This window comes from Coturnix japonica, chromosome 4 (assembly GCF_054131305.1).
Source record: "Coturnix japonica strain WE chromosome 4, WE-NBRP24, whole genome shotgun sequence".
Classification (NCBI taxonomy): Eukaryota; Metazoa; Chordata; class Aves; order Galliformes; family Phasianidae; genus Coturnix; species Coturnix japonica.
This window is the reverse complement of record NC_140666.1, coordinates 27,766,958-27,785,678: the sequence shown is the minus strand read 5'-3', so window position 1 is coordinate 27,785,678 and position 18,721 is coordinate 27,766,958. Positions and strand designations below refer to the sequence as shown.

At 37.2% G+C, this 18,721-nt stretch overlaps 2 protein-coding genes across 10 annotated transcripts in view; one reads left to right on the top strand and one right to left on the bottom strand.

Annotated features, from left to right (window-relative positions):
- Positions 1–829: 829 nt before the first annotated feature.
- The window catches only part of TMEM144 (transmembrane protein 144), a 23,618-nt gene continuing 5,726 nt past the window's right edge, over positions 830–18,721 (bottom strand). The window contains exons 1-13 of one of the 8 annotated variants that reach the window (XR_014945231.1): positions 15,522–15,569; positions 13,425–13,490; positions 12,561–12,769; positions 11,193–11,315; positions 10,645–10,744; positions 10,066–10,146; positions 8,392–8,473; positions 7,578–7,693; positions 6,674–6,792; positions 5,537–5,656; positions 4,990–5,087; positions 2,996–3,049; positions 830–2,324 (exon numbers count right to left, since the gene is read on the bottom strand). Coding sequence is in view for 7 of the 8 variants with exons in the window: in XM_015860925.3 (XP_015716411.1) it covers positions 2,241–2,324; positions 2,996–3,049; positions 4,990–5,087; positions 5,537–5,656; positions 6,674–6,792; positions 7,578–7,651; positions 8,392–8,473; positions 10,066–10,146; positions 10,645–10,744; positions 11,193–11,315; positions 12,561–12,699 (1,074 nt within the window). In the remaining variant the exon portion in view is untranslated. Of the gene's footprint in view, positions 2,325–2,995; positions 3,050–4,989; positions 5,088–5,536; positions 5,657–6,673; positions 6,793–7,577; positions 7,694–8,391; positions 8,474–10,065; positions 10,147–10,644; positions 10,745–11,192; positions 11,316–12,560; positions 12,770–13,424; positions 13,491–14,125; positions 14,150–15,341; positions 15,570–18,721 lie in introns of those variants that run through there. The other 7 variants (XM_015860925.3, XM_015860923.3, XM_085544803.1 and 4 more) reach the window with 7 other exon arrangements.
- The window catches only part of GASK1B (golgi associated kinase 1B), a 16,716-nt gene continuing 16,283 nt past the window's right edge, over positions 18,289–18,721 (top strand). For both annotated transcript variants that reach the window (XM_085544802.1, XM_015860922.3), the window contains exon 1: positions 18,289–18,553. The gene's annotated coding sequence lies outside the window, so the exon portion shown is untranslated. The remainder of the gene's footprint in view (positions 18,554–18,721) is intronic.

Below are 18,721 nucleotides of genomic sequence, written 5' to 3'. Positions count from 1 at the left end.
AGTCAACCTTGAATTGTGATTGAAAAAGAAAATTCGAATGTAGATAAAATATGGAAACATATATAGACATAATAAATGGGCTGCATTTCAGTAGCTGCTTTAAAAGACACAGGAGTGAATGTATTTATTTCTCCAGATAATAATAATTTTTACTACGAATATGAAAGAATAAAAAGAATTGTGGAAGAAGAGCAGTGAGCCTAGGAAAGCAAAATGATCATGAATACGGGGAAAAGAATAATGAGGTGTGAAAACTCTAAAGAGGTGATGCTGAGTATCCTTGTTGTGAACACCACACCCACATAAAAAAAAAATCTAATTTGGAAACTCTCTGTCAACCTGTATTTGAAAGATTTTGCTTTTAAGGATTACCAGCAAAAAAAATTTCATAATAAGCTCAAATATATCCTTAGAAATTATTAAAGAAATCCAGACTTATATGCAACATTATAATTTTCTTCAAGAAGTGTCATTTTCCCACATCAGTTGTTTGACTGATATAAAAACACAGAGCTTTGCTGATATAAGCAGAGCCGTGGTCATTAAGGTCAGCTGCAGAACTTTCTCTTATTAAACATTTGCTGTCAGACTGTTGTGTAAAAACAGCTCTATAAACAGAACTCTGTTGTTTCAGCATTTTAACACTGAAGCTGCATTTCAAGCTCAGAACTTCAGGAACATCTCAGAAATCAGTGGAATACTTATCTTCATAATATGCTATGTGACCTTCTTGAACACATAGTTCGGAATAAACACCTATTTGAACCAATCTTCCTAACACATTACCATAATGGATTTTTAATAGATAAGAACTGCAAAGAGACGGTGGTTTGTTCTTATTTTTTTATTATTTTTCTATTGGCAAGGCAAAAAGGCAAATCCAATAGGGAATGTGCTAAAGAACATTTAACAAAACCAACATTTGAGTCTTTTCAAACAAGAATTGTAATTAATGCTCAAACAATAAGCAATTAAGCTGTCACATCTCATAGCTTTAAAATATAGACTGGAGGACAATACAAAACTGCATGTATTTCTATGCAATTGCTGTGGGTTTGTTCCAGAAAGCCAAATAATGCTTTGTAGAAATGAGGAAAGGTAAAGGTGCTCCTGCCCTACTAGATTCAAATGTTTCCTACAATCCGATCTGGTAGAAAAATGCTGGGTCCATACCACACGTGAACTAACAAGGATCTCTCAAGAAAGAGCAAAAATCGGAAGAACCCGAGACACCTCCACTCAGGATACTCATAGCACCAAACAAAAAAAGAATACTGTAGAAACAGACAAGGTCTACAGCATTTCATGCAGTGAAGATGGGAAACAGCTGGTCAAGGTTAGAGGTAAATTAGGTCCCCCCAGTCCCAGCAATGCCGCTTGTTTATTCTTAGCACAGCTGGGGATAGATTACACATGGTGGGAACTAGATAATCTTTAACGTTCCTTCCAACCCAATCCATTCAATGATTTTTCCAGACTAAAACTTTAATGAAATTACAATGCAATCTCAACATGCTACGAATTTCAATCTGTGGTATTAAAGTATGTCCATGAATAGTGCCCATAAAAGTAGATGAAAAACATAATCGCACTGCTGCTCTTCTTTGTTCTTTTTCGAAGACTGTGGTCTGAGTGTTGCATTTTTCTAGACAGATTTACTTCACTCAACAAGAGTTCAGTAAAAACCCCAACAATTCATAGCATGGTCATGATTTCTACATAATCTTATGGCATTTAAACAAATAGATAAGCAGCAAGCACTAGTTTATTTTTCAGCACCGTTTTTTTTTTTTTTTCTGCATTTCTTTCAAAATTGTGTAGTGATTGGAAGATTTTTATATGAATTGGTATCTTTAAAGAATACTGCCTCTAAATAAAAAACAACTTTTGCATCTTTGAATTAGTTCGAAAACATAAATATTCCAAGACATAATACAGTCTAATCAGTTAGACAGAGCATTGGAATAGGATAAATTAGTAAACACACACAGAATACTTACTCCCTTTGTACATCACCCAGCAGTGAACTGCAATTTATGATGATGTAAGTTTCATACCTAAACCAGCAAAATCAGTAACTATGAAATCATCTGGCCTTACTTAATGTGATCCTTTGATATTCTCGAAATGAAGAAATAACCATTTCCAGATGTTGGACACGCATTTCGCAAACAGTCGATCTGTATGGCTGTGCTTTTGATTAAGCAAGACAGCAGCACCATCTACTGGTAAGAAGATCTTCAAACTTTAGAAAACGCTGTGGAGAGTGATCCAGCCAAAATGATGCAAAATGCTATGGAGAGTAATACGTAGTTTTTCAGGCCCTGGATAGATGAGAGGTTTCATTTAATTTTATGATAAAACAAATCTATCCATTACATGAAAAGGTAATCTCATCTGTAATGGCAAATTACGTATCTATGAACCTCGTACAGAGTAGCTAAGGGAATCTTAGGGCTACGCTGCTATGCTTCAAATTCCACTAGAAAAATAATTTCAGCCATGCTATGTTAACATCAAGTAAATTAGCCTGTTCTGTGCATATCAGTTTAGGAATCTCTATATTGTCAATCAGAAGGGCACTCTGCCTCACTGTTTGGTCCTTTGGAGAATTTGATCCTGGTTTGCTAGTCCACATGATTTTTGGGGCAACTGCCAATTTCCCTGCCCCCACTGGAAGAACTAGCTCAAATAAAGGTTATACTTGGCATCCTGTTTCTTGACCTTGCTACAGTCTTCATTTATTCTCCCTGCTGCTCATAGTTATAGAATTCCAATCTTCATTCCTATAAGACTTGTTCAAAGTTCTTAATTTTTCTTGGAAAAAATACCAAAAAACTTATTTGAAAACTTATTACTGCATGACATTTAGCTTCATAATGCAATCCTTGTAAGGTGGATAAATTAAAGACAGACAGCTCTTTATCAGGTAATGCAGCTCTACAAGCTAGACACAAACACAAGAGAGACTAGGTGAAAGATCTACTAAGATTACCTTGATTTCTTTAAATACAAGGACTCCCCACATTGCAGCAATAAGGCCAGGACCCTAAGGAATAAGATTTACTTGTACATTACAGCATTTCCTTAAAATGTGCCACATTCCCATTATTGTTTTAAGGGTGGCTGCATTTCAATTGGATAGCAAGCTTATGTCTTTCCATCCTATATAATTACAACATTCATGGAAAAAGCATGATCATCACCTAAGTGACCTTCTAAGGTAAGATACAATAAATAATCAAGAAGGGTTAACAAAGTAGAAGACTTCTTAGAAAGGGCATAATTTCTTTCTAAATTACACTGTGGGATCTGCACTAGCTGTTACAGACTCCAAATAATATGCCCAAACTACAGTCTTTGATCTATCATCACATTTTAGAGGACTATTCAGGTTTTTTTGGCAGCCATCAAGGATATTCCTTACATTTCCTCTACTATGACTAACCTGTTCAACAAAGTTTGATTTTATCGCTTGGTATGATATCAAGAGACTGGAATACTAATGTTATTTCCTGTATTTCAGGGATCTGGACAAAGCACAAAGTCAGACAGCTAAGACAGGTCAGGAAAACCAGTGTTTTATCTGCAATGTCGTCTTACAGGTTTCCTAGCTAACAGCAAACAGTGGTATACAATGATAATTTCCAGACATTCCCAGTAATACAGTTTTTCTCCTGTGTGTGCAATGACCTGAATTCTCACGTCTGATAAGAAAATGTCTGAAACTCTCTGCAAATGCTTCCCATTACAGCTGCTCTCTGAAACACTTGACAGATGTTTGGACAGTTGTCTTCCTCTCTCTGTCTTAAGTAAACTCAATAGGACAAAAATTTATACCAGGAGAAAACAGCACCTTGTGCTGAGTATGTTTGCACATGCTATTTCTTAGTGAAATTGCAAAGTATTATTTACATAATGACTATGGTGCTATTTCTCTTTCTCGGTAACTTATATTGCCAGAGGAATGCATTTTTTTTTTAATGAAGCAAATAGTTAAAGTGACACGATGAATAACTGAAACTCCCTCTAGGGTGAAGTAAAGGAGCAATTCCAAAATTGCAGGGAAAAGACAGGCAGCTTCTCATCAGTGCTGTCTTGAAAATTTGTCATTTAATAGTTTTATATCCTTGCCCTTTACGTATGCTGATAACCAAAGTTACCAAAGCTGCTTTCCATTAATCCTTCAGTTTCTAACTAGAATGATGCCAAGTTCTTTTTCTCATTGCATACTGCAGAGTTCATTTTGATTAACTGCATCTTGAAGCAAGCTTTAATCCCTATTGTTTCTTTTTTCTTTTTTTTCCAAAATAGAGCCATTCAGCAGAACTTTTTGATACTTATAAATGTCAATTTGCCAGAAGTTATCCAGCTTTGCAGCACCATTCAGTACTCTTGAGAGAATAACAGCAGACTCATACATTTATGCAACTTCCTGATGTTAACTGTTTGAAAGGTACAGTATCATAAGCAGGAATCAAACAGCTATTTTCCCTGCCCAGCTATAAGAAAATTATTATCAACATTCACATGCTGTTAGATGTGTTCAAGAGCTGTAGTAAAAAATACTTAATCCTTAATTAAGAAAAATAACTAATAGTTAAAACTAACAACTGAAAAAAATTCAGAGCAATATATACTTGGTGAGATGAAAGTATGTAACTTTTCTTCTTTTAATCACCTCAGTTCCTCAGTTCACTGTTTAATATTGATACAGTTATGTTTTCAGAGCATTGGTTTTAACACAGTTTGAAGTCTCTTTCAACTCCTCCACATTTCACTGGCCGAAATGGTGCTTATCACAGTCATGAAAGTTTCTAATAAAACAAAGGCTAGCACGGACAAGCAAAGGAGGCAATGCATACTCTTGGGGGAAAAAATAAAAAAGAAAAGCCTCAGGCATGTCAAAATTTTAACTTAATTCCACAAATATGAGAAAAAGAACTTTCACTTTAATTCCAGTCAGAGATTCTGTTGTTATATACTTACTGCAGTAATTATCGGAAAGCTGACTACAGCACTGAGATAGTGATTGGCGATGAACCAGCAGCAATTGGCTATTGCCCAAAGCACACCAGAAACAAACCCTAGAAAAATAAATTCTGATCAAAAACATGTACAGAAAAATATAGACAGCCATTTGTGAAACATCTGTTTTTACAGCATAATAGCAAAACCAAACATTTTAGTATGGTAACTACTCTAACAAGGTAGCTCTGATGATCTACAAAGCTCAAGGGATAAAATCAGCTACTTCAACTGAAGTTCCAAATTATCACTAAAGTTCACACTTTCCTGGGCAAAGTGTTCTCCTCTCAGGCAGAGTTAGTTTTTGAAAATCCACCAATTGGATTGCAATGTCGCTTTTCAGATTAAATTAAGGTTGTTTCCTAACCTTAATTAACCTAATAGGAGTATCTTTCAAAATAAAGTCAAATAAACAGACTTCAAAGACTTTCAGCACACAGACTGAAGGAATCACTGCAAAAAAGTATGAGGAACTAACAATAATTAGCTACTAGTTTAACAGTCATACCTGGTAGTATGGCTTGGGGATAAACATCAGGTTTATTTTTCCTGACTGCACAGTAGATCAAGAAGTAGACAGTACTTGTAAGAAATATTCCACTGAAGTGTGCAAAAACATAATCTAAATCTGAAAGAGATTGCAACATCGTATTAACCCAAAATATCAGCTATTAATTTTAACTACATTTATTTCACTGATCATATTCATACAGACAAAAATAAATAAAATGCTACTACTAACAATTCAAGTTCAATTGTGGTTATGATTAATGTAGCAGTCTGACTATGGATGGATTTGGTTAGTCATACATATCCTACTAAACATGAATTAAATGTTGCACTGACTCTAGCTTTTGTCACAAGCCCTTATGCATTCCTGTGAGTTATTTTTTGTAACTCTATTAGTCAAGCTACTGTATTAGTTTATGCTAAACAAAGCATTCCCAAGGTGGTAAGGCTGAAGAATGTAACAAGGTAATCTCTATCTCCTCTGACCTGTCAGGAAAGGCAACTACAATAATAATACTGTGTCTAGTTTCGGAATATATGAATTCCTGCATTCAAAAGAAACTGTACATGATGTAATAAACAATGTTAACGGCAGCACTGTTCTGTCCAAGGGGGTCCTTAAACTGCTGCTGGTACTACTTGCTAAATTATACTAAATCTTCAGGAAAATGTTTCTTGAGAAACATTTGTAGTTATTATATTTCCATTTAAAAAAAAAAAAAATGTTAAATACTTGAACTTTTATCTCTCTCTTCTGCTCATTAATCATACTATACCTTCTTCTTTCACTTGCTAGTGTACTAATTTGGCAGCTGAGTGAGTTCTTGCACCTCATGTTCCTGGCATATGAACCTGGTACTTTGAAAGTGTTAGCTACATTTAACTGGATGTGAAGCGAGATAAGCATTCTATCTTCTGGGTTGTTTCTCACTGTTTTCTAATGGTGTAAGTCACCTCTGGGAAAAAGGAAGTGCTAGTATTTAGATAGAAACAAACTTGCTAACACATAATGTAGTGCAGAACTTGTATTTTACCACTCTATTTCCAGCAGTATGAACAGCTTCATCCCGTGCCTTTACGAAAGCAGACTACTGTGTAATAATGACACAAAGTGGAATGGTCTTATTGGCCTTACCAAATTGACTTGCTCTTGCATATATAGTTTCATTTCTTCTTCCATGGTCCTTGATGTAAAGTACTGGTACAAAACTGGAACCATAGAGTATCCCAGCTACTACAGCTAGGCTACATCCTCTTTAAAAAAGAGCAAAAATCAGAAAAGAAGAAGAGACTAGTGTTAATTAGGGAAGTAAGTAACACACTGAAAAACATCCAAGAAAACTGCTAGCAATGCCATACAAATGTTAAGGTAGCACAGTTTTATTTTTTTAAAAGCAGAAATTGTTCAAAACAGTAATTCAGTTTTCCTGCACTTCGTGGCAAAGTAATACAGTCAATTCTTGTGCCAAGAACCTGCAATCTGTATTAACCACACCAACCAAGCAATATATTTTTTTTAAAGTAAGCTGAGAGAAAACAAAAAAATAGTTAATAGTTAAAATGCCCCCACTCTCAGCTTCACTTTGCAGTCAATGTTTCCCACACAAAGATTTCCAGGATCACTGCACCCCCTTCTCCACTTCCAGATGACTGGGGCCTTGGCTGTCAGCAGTCCCCTTGCAAGCTACCAATCCCACCCTGGACCACTTCAGCTGCTTACTTTCCATGTTGCCATGCTTTCTCCAGGTGTCCTCACCTGGAAACCACACCTGGAAGCATGGGTTCCTTTTATGCTGGTGCCAATCAACCACATGATACAAACCAACTCTGTAATAACATAATTGCTATTGATGTTTACTCTGCAAATGTTCTTTGGTACGGTAAAACACATTGAACACAGAAGAAAATTATTCAACTAGCTAAGCAGCTATTTATATACAGATAAGTGTATTATTTAATACTGCATGACTATGCCTGGAAAACTACAAAGTAAATTCTGCTCTTACTGTGTTTAGTTACTTTCTCTGTTAATGACTTACACAAATCTTTTTTTTACTGGAGAAAGACTGGTCACCCATGAGACATCAGAGGAATCTTCAGAAATATTAACAGACTGTAGAAAAATTAGAGTTTTTACTCAGTCCTGGCTTTTTCCCTTTAAAAAGAAAACATCCTCTCAAATACCATATTAATACAGCAGTTCTTCTCTAAGAAAATGATAATGGAAGGAAAAACAAGAGGAATTTACACAAATACTTTGGAATAAAGAGAAGGGAAATCATTTCAGACAAAACAAAACAAAAAAAAAAACAAAACAAACACCCAAAAACCTAACAGTAATAATTGGATCTATCTCAAAGCCTGTAAACGAGTGGCTTTGCATTTTGGCTTTACTACGTAACAGAGCACTCACAAGCGTTTTTAAAATTTACATGCAGGTCTGCCTTTCAAAATTCATCCTGCACTGCAAATCAGGGACTGCTTCTGTAACGTGGCAAAAATCTGGGAGAGCGCTTATGCATTCCATTGCCTCCCCCCTAAGCATTCTCCTGTTATTTTAGTTAAGTTTTTATTAGAACTGCTTCCTCTTCTCAGAGAGGGAAGAAATACACACTGTCTATAACATAACCTCTGGAATAAGTACTTGTATGTCAGAAAGCTGAGAAAGAACATTTGGGAAAGCCTTTTCTGTTGCTTACATTTGACCAAATGTACAAATAAAATATAATGCATCAATGCGTATTTATGTTGTTTTATGTAGTTTACTGTGAATGTTAATGTTAAGCAGTTTTCACTGTCGTTTTTAAACGGTTACATATTTTCACTGCTGTAAAGTATCTGTAGAATACTTACATGTTCTCTCAGTAATGGCGTGCTTTCTAACGAAGCTGAAGAAGTTTGGACTTCAGTTTTTATAAAAAAAAATATGACAGCGCTCAGAAGAGAAAAACATACCAATGAATACCACAAGTCAGATCAGAAGGATATAACATTTAGCATCCTGAGACAAAAGGTGTATTTGGAAGCATATTATTTTATTGTCATTACTACCCTAGACTCAGTTCAATACATTTTAAAAACACAATCGCTTTGAACAGTTTTAACAAACCACTTAAGCAGATGTAAACAGATTGATCTTATTTTAGTCTTTAAAGTTCTCTCTTCTATATAATGGTATTGAAATGTTTCTGTTGTGTGTATTTACAGACACATGCTAATAATAGCTGTGGTAGATAACAGTGCCCTTTTGTACAACACCACACACAGCCAAACATCTGCACAGAAATTCTGTATGCAGCAGCTTAAACCTGCACAGAATTGGTTTTGTGCTCAAGGGAAATTAGTCTTTCTGAGTCTTCTATCATGTGCAACTGGGAGAACACTGCTCCTACAGGACCTCATGCACATGCAGAAGGAGAAGGGGTATGGCTTAGCGATGCTCCAATGCACTGACTGATTAAAACAAAGAAGAAAGGGGAACATTTCTACTTTTATGCCCAGCTCCCAGAAATCAGGTAAGTGTATGTAATCAGAACAATGAGGTTCTGGATTGTTCTTTTAAATTATTTTTCAGCAAGATAATTTAATATTCTACTAATTCTTTCTCATAGCCATAAGCAGAACACCTCCCCTTGAAGAGTGATTTATCTCCTGCTGAAGCCATATGGATAGATACAAAAATATGCCAGCTTCCTCCAGAGGGACTAGGTAAATATGCACAGGTGCCACCCAGGAGGCTAAAATGAAACACGTGCTTCTGAGCTCTATGGAACAGTATACATATGCTTTGTGCAGCTTGCCAGGAAAACAAGTCTGGTAAGGGTCTTTTCCTGTGTTGATCACTTTTTTGTGATATCTCAGGAACTGGCAGGAAGCAGCTGGTGAGCTGAATGAATTCACCAGGCAGGAATAGTAGCACTGCTACTGTTCAGTGAAAACCTCTCAATATCATGTGCTACTACCATTAGTAAAAAGCCACAGCAGTCAAGGATGGTCTCTACCCTCTCCATGTTCTTAACTTTCCTCTTTTGTACATTTTTGGGGGTGTATTTTGTGCATCTATTGCTTCGCATCCCTATGGCAAGCCTACTGCCCCTGCATTTAGGGCCACTCTTCCACCCAACCAGCTGGAAAGCACTGACACTGCTACCTAACAAACACCACCTTTACTCTATGTTTGGCTCAAAACTTGAACTCACACAAATGACAAACTAATAATAAAATGAGAAGCCCTTCCAAAGATCCCAAAGGAAGCCATTATATGGCAGCCGTTGGAGGTTAGATAGACAGGGAGCTGTTACAATGATTGCACCACAGTCCTGACAATGTCTACCAGCATAAAACTACATTTCTGTGCTGAAATCTAGGTATGAAAACAAAACAAAAACCAAGAGGCATGGACAACTCAAAAATGTTGTGGTAAATCAATGTGCAAAGAATATTTCAATAGATTTGCCTGCTGGTTATATTTTTTCTGTGGTTATAAAATATATTTTTATATTACAAAAATCAATCATAACTTTTTACCTTAATAGTGAAAGTCCTGCTCCAATATAATTTAGGGCTGGTCTTGCTACCTCTTCTGGGTCAATTCCAAACCATCCAAACCTGGAACATTTAACTACTTACTCTTAGCTGCATAAATTCCATACCAAATACTATAAACTAGTCTTGAAAATCTTTATTCACAGAAATAATTCTGCTGAAGTTTATATTAGAAATATTGGATTGATGCTTCAGTTGGTTTGCACAAACCAACTGAAAAGAAATCTTAATTGAAATTGATTTTTTTAATGTGGGTATTCAAAAATCAAAGTTAATTTCAATTGCTTTATCAATCCAGGCTGAAGAAGACAGTGCTCTCATTTTATTTAAAAACCCACATTATTTACTCAATTATGCTAATAAACATGACTGGGCATTTTCTCCCTATTGAGGCAAAAGAAACAAAAAGAAAAGATAAAATAATTAATCTGACTACTTTCCACATTGAAAGAAAAAGATCTTTAATGTATCCTCTTTTCCTCTTTATCGGTGACAGTTCTTACACTCTAGCTGTTAACAAAGAAAGAGGAACATTAATAATGTATGATTTAAAACACTCACCTGGAACTTGCCCAGCCTGTCAGCAAATTAAAAGAAGCCCAGATCAAAAGACCAAGAGCTAAGCCTATAGTTTTAATAATAGGGACAACTGTGATGTTGCCTAAAAAAGAAAAAAATAAATAATAATAATTAAAAAAAAATCAACGACCCACAACACCAAAATTAAAATCAGTTATAAACTAGACCACAGTCTTCCATATTTCAGCTATCAATTTAGTCTGACAGTGTTCAGAAGGTAATACAGTTGAGGCAATTACAGGTCAATAGCATTTTTTAAAAATAAATATATTAAATCACAGACTTTTCCTCAACATTGTTTTAAAAGTTATTTTTGGTGCGAATTTCCTGCTTATAAAATAAAAAGTTGGAGGCATTAAGTAGGTAGTACAGCACATGCAGTACTGCTATTCACAGCTCCAAAACTAAAGCCCCATTAATAGCAGGACTAGAAAAGCCAAATAACTACCTCATATACGGAAATGGTTTTGGTGCTGTTTTTGTGGTAAGTTAGGATTAATTAAATCCTTTTCAAGGATTGGAACACTTACCTGTAGCCCACAGAAAACCTCCTACCATAGCCAAAGGCCAAAACTGGGGACAATTACGGATTAAATTGACCACCAAAGAAACTATCCAAATGGAAGCACAGAGAATCCATTGGAAGAACATTCCTATGAAAAAAGCAAATGTGCATGAGAGAAAAATGGCAGAACATTACAAGTGTGAGTCTCTTACCTCTGAGCACATGCTTTTTTAGCTTAAATAGTACAGAAAAAAAATGAAAGTTGGTCAGTTTTTGTCAATCTATTCCCTGCCATGCACTCTATTAATTACTTAATAAATTACTTAACAAATTGCTGGCCCAACCTTCAAATACATAAAAGTTCTGATAGTTTTCAGACAAAGAGGATATTACATTACTGAAAGCTTCTCCCACCACCCCAGTAGCAGCTAGTGCAGGTGACTGATCAAGACAAAGCTCCTTCAGGGTCCAACTCATTAATACAGAACACTGAGGATAGCAAAGTTTGGACAAATCAACCTTCACTGAATCTCTAAGGGACAACTAAACAGACTGTTTAACTTCATGCCAGCAAGGACTTTTACTTTAAACTACCCTTGTCCTTCTAGGACTGCATTTGGTACAAAAAAGAGTCTGTTAATGCACATAATAACATTAAAATAACACGGTTGTAGATATATTCCTCTGGTGATTGGTTATTGACTATGCTTCACATAAGGAAATATTACTTCTCGGAAAGGGTAGTCAGGCACTGGAATGCACTGCCCAGGGAGGTGGTGGAGTCACCAACCAAGGGGGTGTTCAATAAACGTTTGGATGTTGCGTTGAGGGATGTGATTTAGCTGGGAAGTATTGGTAATGGTTGGACTGGATGATCTTCTAGGTCTTTTCCAACCTTGATTATTCTGTGATTCTGTGATTCTGTGATAATCATGCAAATACAACATGAAACTAGTATCATAAATTCTAAAGAAATTATAAGAAAATAGAAGTGATGTTTCCTCTTACTGGTGTTATTAATTATAAGCATAAAAATATCCTTTTCTTATTGGTCTCATATTATCTCAGGTCCACAACCAAAGTGCAACATTCCAAAGTCCAACAACTTTTACAGTGTTATAAAGAAGACTGTATCCCCAGCACAGTAAAAGATTTTCACATTCTATTTGAAGATGCTCATTAAATCATCATTACTGTTAAAGTGTACAACTTTTTACCATATTCTGAACTAACACATTACTGCTTTATACTCTAACACCAGAAAGAAAGTTTAAGCACAGACACAGACTATATTGATACTTATAAGTCTACCAATAGAAACATTCACATTTGCAGGTGAAATACTATTCCTACTAGCAAAAATAATATAAGTAAAAATGTTAAGTAAGCTTACCATCACCAGTATCATATTTTTTAACTGGCACAAAATTTGTCCCAAACAGAAGAACAGCTACTGTGGAAGAGGTAAATCCAATAGCTAGATCTGTGCCATTGCTTATGTTAAAGGTATTGTAGGCTCTCCCAAAGCTCATTTTTGCACTGAAGGTGTCTCTTTTTGTAGAGTTTTGTTTGTTTGTTTTTCTCTGCAGGTCTTGAAAAATTCTGAAATCACAGAGCAGAATTAAACATGTTAAGTATTAGAAATACCACTCTAGTTCAGAAACCTCCAACTTAAAGGACCCTATGTTTCTCTAAGCCAGAAAGAACTGGGAACTAAACCATAGAATTCCATGCCATAAAATTGTAGTCACATGTCAATTAAGAACAGATGCACAAAACAATTGGTGCATTTCACGCTCAACTGCATAGAAATTGTATCTGAAAACACAACACCATGAATGCAGATGATTCAAATCTCTGAGACTTACAGGAAACCTTGCTGCCTAGGGAGACACTATACCATAACATTTTTACTCCTGTAGGCAAACTAGTCACACAGGTGTGTAAAAAAGCAAGGACTAGAAAATTAGATAAAACCATTACTGGAAGAAGCCACAGTAAATTGCAACCTCTCTTCCTACAAGTAATGAATTGGCATAGAGACTCAACAGATTGCCATAGTGAGCATCACATACTAAACCACAAGAATTGATCTAGTTGGTATAAAGAGGGAATAATGGTTCATCTTTTCCTCTAGGTAGCAGGACAAGCTGCTTCAACAGTTTCTCCTTTCATTCCACAGGATTACAAGTGAAAGCCATAGAATTTTTTCATCGCATGACAACCTCCTCTTTTGTTCTTTTAGTTGGAGACTCACCTTGAGATTACACTCAGCAGAAGTGTCCCATACACCTCTGATATGGATTTGACAGAAAAAGTGGCTCTGAAAACAGATATATAAGAAAAGTAAACATATAAGAAACAAATATATAAGAAAGGCACTTGGAATTGTAACCTTCAATAAGATATTTAACTGGCAGTACATATTTCAGTGGTTGTTTATCCTATACTCTAGATTTCCTCTTTTCAATGAAAGATTTTCACCGTTAAAAACAACCAATTACTCTGTGAGTATAAAGGGAGATATTTATAGAGGTATGCAATCCTGTTGTTGATGTAAAGCTGCTTATTCTGATTATAATGGTATCCCAATGCAGTTTGAAATTCCCCAGCGTAGTGGCCTAAGTGCTGCCTGGAGGAAAGAAGCTAAAAAAGGACGGAGTTAATTTTGCAAAATCAGCTAAGAGGTGCTGCAACTGAACTCTGTGAAAAGGAGGAGCTGAGCCTGTACTTTCATCTTGCTTAACCCTCCAGCCTCATCTTCTCTGGAGTCCTTAGGACATGGAAATCCACAGCTGCTGAGGTAGTGCTTTTGTCTGAGTTTCAGCAGAGTCATCAGCACTGGCTGAATTTAATCAGTTGTATTAGCAAGTGAAAAGTTCAGTCCCATAAGTACTGATACCATTCAGTTTCCATAAGTTATCTCCTTGAAAGATCATTTTTTCATTAAATACTTACAAAAAGACACAGATGACAAGACCTGGAGATACTGGATGCACTTCAATGATTGCGCAGCTTTAAGTGGGGAGTTGAACTATATGACTGTCAGAGGTCCCTTCCAAACTAAAATTAAGCCATGATCCAGTCTCAAGAGCAAACAATGTACTGACACACAGCATTAAGTCAACTACACTATTATTTTATTTTTCTTTGCATGTACTGGGACAATAACCTTAATCTTGGTTGGGAAAGTTTCAGAGGATTCCTGAAAAACCTCTTTTGTTCTCTACAATCCTGTAATTGCCAGATGAATAGCTAATGCACCTCCAATGGCTTACAGCTAACAAATACACAGCAGGGCTATTGCTGAAGTTGTCAGGATGTCAGAACACAGTGGCTGTATCTGCAAGTCAGAGACAGTTGTTTCTGTTATTTAAAAAAGTTCTTCAGTAAGTAGCCCTTACTGAAAGGGTTTCTAAGCTGCAGAGGAAATATAGTTTTGTTTGTATACATTGGCTTTATCCCACTTACTTCAATGGTTTACCTCACTGAAAGTTCGTGTTCTCTATTTTCACTGTTTCCTCAGAAATACACCACCATGTTCCTTTACTCATCCTTCACCCACAGGGCGGTGAGGCCAGAAAAGGTGGGGTGCCCCATCTCTGGAGGTGCTCAAGGCCAGACTGAACGAGGCACCGGGCAGCCTCAGCTGGTCTGGTGCAGGGGCAACCAGCTCATGGCAGGGCATTGGGACAGGGTGGGTACTGAGGCCCCTTCCAACCCAAGCCATTCTGTGATTCTACTACCTTCACTTACTGCAACAGTAACACAATGGTGCAGTCCTTGCAAACAGCTGCGTTAAGCTAGAAGCCAGCTCCCATCACAAGGTGGATCCACAGCACAGCCAAAATCTGAAATTGCTCATGCTTGTTTGTTTAGAAGCTGTATCTAATGCTACTAATTTGCACATTTTTCCTATTCCACATTTCCCATTAAGGAAGGGTATTTTCATCGTCATTTTAAGAGGCTCTTGTTGGCTCCTTGGTGGTGCAGAGGCTTGCTCGGGTGACCCCAGGCACACTAATGAGTTGCCAGACACGTGTTTCTGCTCTTCCCTATGACGATGCATTTGAAAGACAGGCCACACTTTCTCTAAGCAAGCAGCATGGAAAAACGGTCAGCTGAGCTCACTACGTTGCCAGACTCTGCTCCTCCTACCGAAACCAACACGTACCGAAAAGGAAGCCACGATCCGCAGCAGCTACCATTGCCTAAACGCCGCCATTAGGGGGAACACGAGCGAGCAGAGCGCGCCTGCGCTTCCTCGGGCTCACCCAAGCCAAGCACTCACGCACCGTTTGAGTAAAAACCCATAGCAACTGCAACCACCTGCCGCCCACCCTCCCCGGCTCACCCCAACTCCGCCGCACTGCCTCACCGGCCACCCCGCCGCTCCTCCCTCCCTCCCGGTCTGCCCCGCCCCTCGCATGGGCCCGCCTCCGCCCTCCGTCCCTTACTACGCTGCATTGCTTGGGCTGCTGCCGTCCGGTTTTGCCTGCGAGGCTCCGAGGCCAGCAGGCATCTGGGCTGAGGCGAGCAGCGGCCATAAGCTGCCACATTGTTCAATAATCAAACCCAAGTCGTAAAAAAGAAATATTTCACGCATATGTCATGGCGCTTCTCGCTGTTTGCCCTGTAAGGATCTGACCCACAGCAAATGAAGCATAGACTTATTAGTCAGCACATTTAGTAATGAAGCAAACATCTCTGTCCTCTTGAAGTACAGTTTCCAGATGCCAGCTCACGTTGACAGCTTTAAAAACACAGCACAAGCATTCTAAAGCAATGCTTTGTAAAGTCAGGTCTACGTTAACTGTAATAATGACAATTCCTTCTTGCAGCATAACTTCTCAAGCCTATAGTCCCCATACAGACGGGACTGCACCATTCCTCAGCCATTTCAACGTGCAAGTCTGTCCTTATGATAAACACAGATTGATCTGGTTTATTCTACAAATAAAGACACTGATGGTGGTGTGTTTCAGCAGTTACAGCAAGACAAAAAAAAAAGTAAAAAATATGTAATTCAGCTGTTCTATGCGTAGAAATGAAAAGAACTTCTGCCCATTGCCCTTTTCAATTCCATCTAATCCAATATTAGCTTTGCTATTCCAGTGCCCCTAAGCTTAGAGAGATAACACTAACTGTGGAATATGGGTATATAAATAAGAGACTTTAATGGACACTGATGGTAGTACTACAGAAATAATTTGCAGCAAGAAATAAAAACAGACTTGCAGGCTAAGTATAGGTAGGCAAATTGTGACAATTGAGGTCAGTGTTTGATGAGACAACTATCATAGTTCATTCTATTCTTTCAAAAGAAGTACCAGATTTTTGTTGAGCACAGAGAAATTACCCTTTCAGCTCACTTTTGTGCCCTGCTGCATCTTTGCTTTAGTGGTGATACAAGAAAGAGGATTTCTACCAAAGGACAAACATGTCCTTATCTTTCCTGAAACACAAAGAAAAGCTTGTTTTCCAAACAAGTCCAGAGCCATTTGTTGGCTGTTTTGTGAAATCTAGTAAGGCACTGGAACTGTACACAAGCACTAAAAAAAAAACCCAACATCTTAATGTGTTATCTTTTAAAGATCCAGAGAAGAAACTTAGATGCAAATATCTCTGCAGTTAACAAGATGTTAAATCCTACTTAGTTGAACGCATGCAACCATCCATTCCAATAAATTTAACAAGATGTCACTAAAGAAAGTTCTCTTTCTTGAACATGAAGAATTAAGGAAATACTATGGCCATAATAACAGAAATCATTAAAAAAATCTCCAGTGGTCATCACCACACATCAGGGCATACAGCACATTTTAGCTTCTAGGCTACAAAGGAAATTAGGAAGGAAAGAAATATCTTGTATCCCCTTATGATTCCCACCAGATAATCTGCGAAGAATTGCTGTAAGAAGATTGCATAGGTTGCAAAATTTAAAAGAAATGCCATGACAAATGAAAAGTATTAGTAACTGGAACAGGCAGTATTTCACAAATGCTTGATTGCCATGGACAGGTCATTGTACAATCTGCACGCAAGAACTGGACATTCGTGTATAGCTGTTGCAGTGTGATACATTCCCTGGCCTGTGCTATTAGCAGTGCGAGGTGAAAAGAATAATAATGTTCTGTGACAGCTGAAAGAAGAAAAGTGGTTACAAGCTTCATAGGAACTGTTTGCTTCCAAACTGTGTGCTTAAATGGTCTGTTTACTTCTCACTATTTATCTTTAAAGAGAGAAACCTGTCTTGAGCTTTTCAAAATACTTTATGTGTATGTGCATATATGCTCTCTGCCCTGATTTTACCCATGTAACTTGCTGATATTTTGCACTCACGTTGTATTTTTATTAGATGGAACACAGGAGGCTGCTCATAGGACCCATTTATGTTCTCTCTTAGTCAAAAGGGCACATTTAATCACCATTCCATCTTTCAGCAGGACCCTCCAGCATGTAAGCCTGATCTGAGAAGGTTCATATATTGCAACTCTAAAGTGTAAACAATTTTAAGCAAGATTAGCCGTATTTATACTGATATTATTGTCCAGAGCTTTTTGAATTCAGTAAACAAAAGTGGTGGTCAGTGAAAAAAAATCCACTCACAAAGTTTCATAACCACCTCAAACATAAGTGTATCCTTCAATCAATCTGTTCCCCCTAGGGTGTTAATTGTGGAACAGGCAATGTCCCTATTAGTTTAAATTGCAGCAAACATGTATGTTTTATTATTTTCTCCTTCTACCAGATGAGGAGTCAGAAGTCATAGCTTCACCACTACCTCACTGCTCAGCTCTGCACAAGCTCTTACTGCCTTGACTCTTCCATCTGCACAGTGACCGTGCTGTCCTCATTTTGGAAAGCACAAATAGAAAACCCTCCTGTTTAGTAACATATTAATAGCATTTTAAGAGCCACTGCTTGTTCTTTGTTTTTCCTCCCGAAAACTTATGATTCTCAAATGTTTCCAAATGCAGAGGGCCTTCTTAGAAAACCCTGGAAAAATGGGAATTTCATCTGTTAATTTGTGTGCAGTGCACTAGAGGGCCCTCAGGAGTTAGAAATAAATGGAATGCACTTTTGGAAGGCACTTACTTCACAGAACTTTTCATTACAGAATTTAAAATAGAAGAGGGTTGGTTGGTGGTTGGTTTTTTTTTTCATAACGTGAGGTTCATGTAAGTTTATAGCAGTTCATATGCAAACAACCTCCCAGTACAGTTAGGTTCCAAACAGTGTTTAACTTGTAATGAAGTACATGAATTTGTACTATACTTAAAACTAAAATATGGGCTGGAATTCTTTGAGAACGTCAGTTTTACAAAGTTATTTTTATTAACCTAAAGGAATTTACCAGAAAAAAGGATGAGTCAAGCTGAATAGGTAAGAGTTTTTATACTTTTATAGCAATAAATATACAGTATGCACTTATTCTGTGTTTCTTTGAAAGGATATATAAAGCACTGTGATTTTATTTGAAAAAACTACTGCTAGGTCCTATTTTATGGCTTCACAAGAGTGTAATTAAATGTCTTTCATTTTTAATGTGGG